We start from the raw sequence: 2,858 nt of genomic DNA on the forward strand, positions 1-2,858 counted from the left end.
GTGGGGAGCAGTACTAGACTTGGGGGCATTCCCATAAAAGAGCAACCTGGTTGACAGAAGCATCCAGGCAAGGGTTGGCAAACTGGCCTACCTGGCCATCTGTGTCTGTAGGTGGAAAGTTTCATTGGAACGCAGCTATGCCCTCTGGCTGTTTATAAGGCAGAGTTTAGTAATTCAGCATGGACTAATTGGCCTGCAAACCCTAAACCGCTTACTCTCTGATCCTTTAAGAAAAAGTATACTAGCTTCTGATTCTAGGGTCATTGACAGGGAAGTGGTCACCCAAGGCAGCCTGCTTTGGTGGCCTAAGTGACCAGTGAGCAGCAAGCCTTGACAGAGCTATTGCTGTCACTCCCTGTCCACAACTCCACTCTGCTCCCCTTGGTAGCCCAAAGATGCTCAGCTTCCTGTGTGCCCAGTGAGAGGGCAGTGGAGAGAAGAGGGACAGGTAATCTCGTGGTCTAGGCTCCAGGTTTGGGGACCAGAACCTGCCCCCATGGAGCGTATCTGTCCTCGTACTGCCCCCCTTCCCAAAGAAAGCACTGCTGGAGAAGCGTCCTCTAGCCGCCGCTGCCTCCGTGTGTCCTTCCTCCTGTCCTGCCCGTCAGGGGTGAGCCACCCACAGGAGGGCAAGGGAGTTCTGGGCTGCTGAGGGCCGAGCACTAATCCGCGTGTCCACACAGCCAGCCGGGCAGCAGCTGACGCCCGGGGACGTGCCGGACACCAGTCTGCAGCCGCCTCTAACCTCTCTGGCCTCAGCCTCCAGGAGGCCCAGCAGATTCTCAATGTCTCCAAGCTGAACCCCGAGGAGATCCAGAAGGTGAGGCCACAAGTAGGGAGGCAGGCCGACAGCATGGGCAAGAGGGAGGGAGGCCTGGCAGGAAGGGCTGGGGTGAGGCTTTGGCTACATCCAGCTGGGATTCTGACTTGTGGGAGCCAGTGTCCCTTGGTAGTGTTAGGCCCAGGGCAGGCAGTAGCAGAGGCATAGAGCAGTTGGTGGCATAGCCAAACCCCTCTCCGGGCGTGCCTGTCCACCCCTCTGCCCCTTAGCAGTTGCAGTGGCTGCCTGTGTTGAGTTGCAGGCTCGCAGGGTGGAGGAGTCGAGCCCTTTCGCTTTCCTTCCTTGTCATCTCCTAGCTCCCCCGCCTCTGTAATCCCGAGACTGCACACCTCTCACCGTCTCCCCTCCTCTGCAGAACTACCAACACCTGTTCAAGGTGAACGATAAATCTGTGGGCGGCTCCTTCTACCTGCAGTCAAAGGTGAGTGGTCTTTGCTGCTGGGAGGAGGGCAAGCCATGTTCCAGGCAGTTCAGAGCTTGGCAGGTAGAAAGGTGTGCAGTGGCCCTGGCTGGGTAGCCCAGTGTGTGGATGTCTTGGGTTCAACCCTAGTCAGGGCACACAGGAGAAACGGTCATCTACTTCTCCAGCCCTCCTCCTCCTTCACCCCCCACTCCACTTCAGACACGGCTTCCCCCTCAGATAGATTCAAGCGCCTTGGCCCTGGGCACTGAGGATGGCTCTGTGGAGCCTGCACCTCAGGTTCTAAAAATAGCTCAGTTGTGAGCATGGCCCCAGATGGGGGTTGCGGGGTGGATCCCAGTCTGTCTGTCTCCCCTCCTCTCACTTGGGAAAGAAGAAAAAGAAAGGTGTGTGAGCCTTTTCCTAGTTCCCCAACCTCAGGTTGGCCCCCCTAAACTGTCACTGTTGGGCCATCAGCCCGAGCCCTGCGGCAGCCTGGCTTTGAGGGAAGAGGACCATTATTAGCTGGTGGATTGCCAGAAGCAGTTCTGAGATTCTGGACGACAGTCCATATGTGCCCTGGGCTCTGCCCCCCCTCCCGCGGGGGAAGCTGCCAAGCCACCCTTCCCACCCCGGGCGCTAGACCGGCACAGTCGTCCAGGACTCACAGCTTGGAACTGGACTATCTTGTGCAGGCCGCCCAACCTAGCTGTTTGTAACTCCTTCCCCAGGTGGTCCGAGCGAAGGAGCGCCTCGAAGAAGAGCTCCGAATCCAGGCCCAGGAAAACAGAGAGAAAGAGCAGAGGCCCCAAACGTGACCACTTGACTCCTCCCACCCCCTGCCTCTAATTTATAGCTCGGCAATAAATGTCTTTTCCGCATTTCCCAAGTGTGCACATCCAGATTCCAGCTGCTCTTCCTGCCAGCTGGGGGCTGGGCTGGGGTGTAAGTTTGGCGAGAAGCCAGCCAGCCCGCATGGGCCCTGCCTGCCCATGGAGAACTGGCCAAGTTCTGTCATGTACCAGACATGGCCACTCCTGGTCACAGCACAGTACCAGGCCCTCCTTTGGCATCACCAGCCTCAGGCCTGCCCCTTCCCTTACCACCAGGTGATGGAGCCCTGAGCCTCCAAGCTGTCACAGGTTGCTCCTCCACAGCTGGTTTTGACTTGAGCATGTCAGTGATTTGGGCAAAATGCTGTGTGTGGCTGGGAAGAGAAGCCTCTCCCTTCACCGAGGCCTGGGAGCCGTGTCTTCCCAAGGGAAAGCCACTCAGCAGGGCACTGGCAGGACAAGGACCTGTGCCTGTCTGACCCTTGTCCAAAATCTTGTGCTTCAGCTCCCGGCACGCCTGCTCCCTCAGCACCTGCCCCTCCCACCCTTCCCTTTCAGCAGCAGGTGGAGAGGTGGTGGCACCCACAGGGTTGGGAGAAAGCCCTGGGTGCTGCAGACTGGGCGGGTGACCCCAGAGCCAGACACAGGGCGGTCGGAAGCAGTTTCTTGTTGGGTGGCCCAGTTTCTGGCATGTCCAAGGCAGAAACCATCTTTGCAACTCACTTTTATTGTTTCTTTATAAACTTCCTCTCACATGGAGGAATATATTGTTATAGTCATTAGC

General features: G+C 57.7%; 1 protein-coding gene across 4 annotated transcripts in view; it reads left to right on the forward strand.

Annotated features, from left to right (window-relative positions):
- The window catches only part of LOC136334611 (mitochondrial import inner membrane translocase subunit TIM16), an 83,425-nt gene extending 81,303 nt beyond the window's left edge, over nucleotides 1–2,122 (forward strand). For 3 of the 4 annotated variants that reach the window (XM_066275059.1, XM_066275060.1, XM_066275063.1), the window contains 3 exons: nucleotides 684–820; nucleotides 1,197–1,262; nucleotides 1,973–2,122. In XM_066275059.1, the coding sequence (XP_066131156.1) occupies nucleotides 684–820; nucleotides 1,197–1,262; nucleotides 1,973–2,059 (290 nt within the window). In that variant the 3' untranslated portion in view covers nucleotides 2,060–2,122. Of the gene's footprint in view, nucleotides 1–683; nucleotides 821–1,137; nucleotides 1,263–1,972 lie in introns of all 4 variants that reach the window. The other variant, XM_066275061.1, reaches the window with a different exon arrangement.
- The last annotated feature ends 736 nt before the right edge of the window (nucleotides 2,123–2,858 follow it).

This window comes from Saccopteryx bilineata, chromosome 4 (genome assembly GCF_036850765.1).
Source record: "Saccopteryx bilineata isolate mSacBil1 chromosome 4, mSacBil1_pri_phased_curated, whole genome shotgun sequence".
Taxonomy (NCBI): domain Eukaryota; kingdom Metazoa; phylum Chordata; class Mammalia; order Chiroptera; family Emballonuridae; genus Saccopteryx; species Saccopteryx bilineata.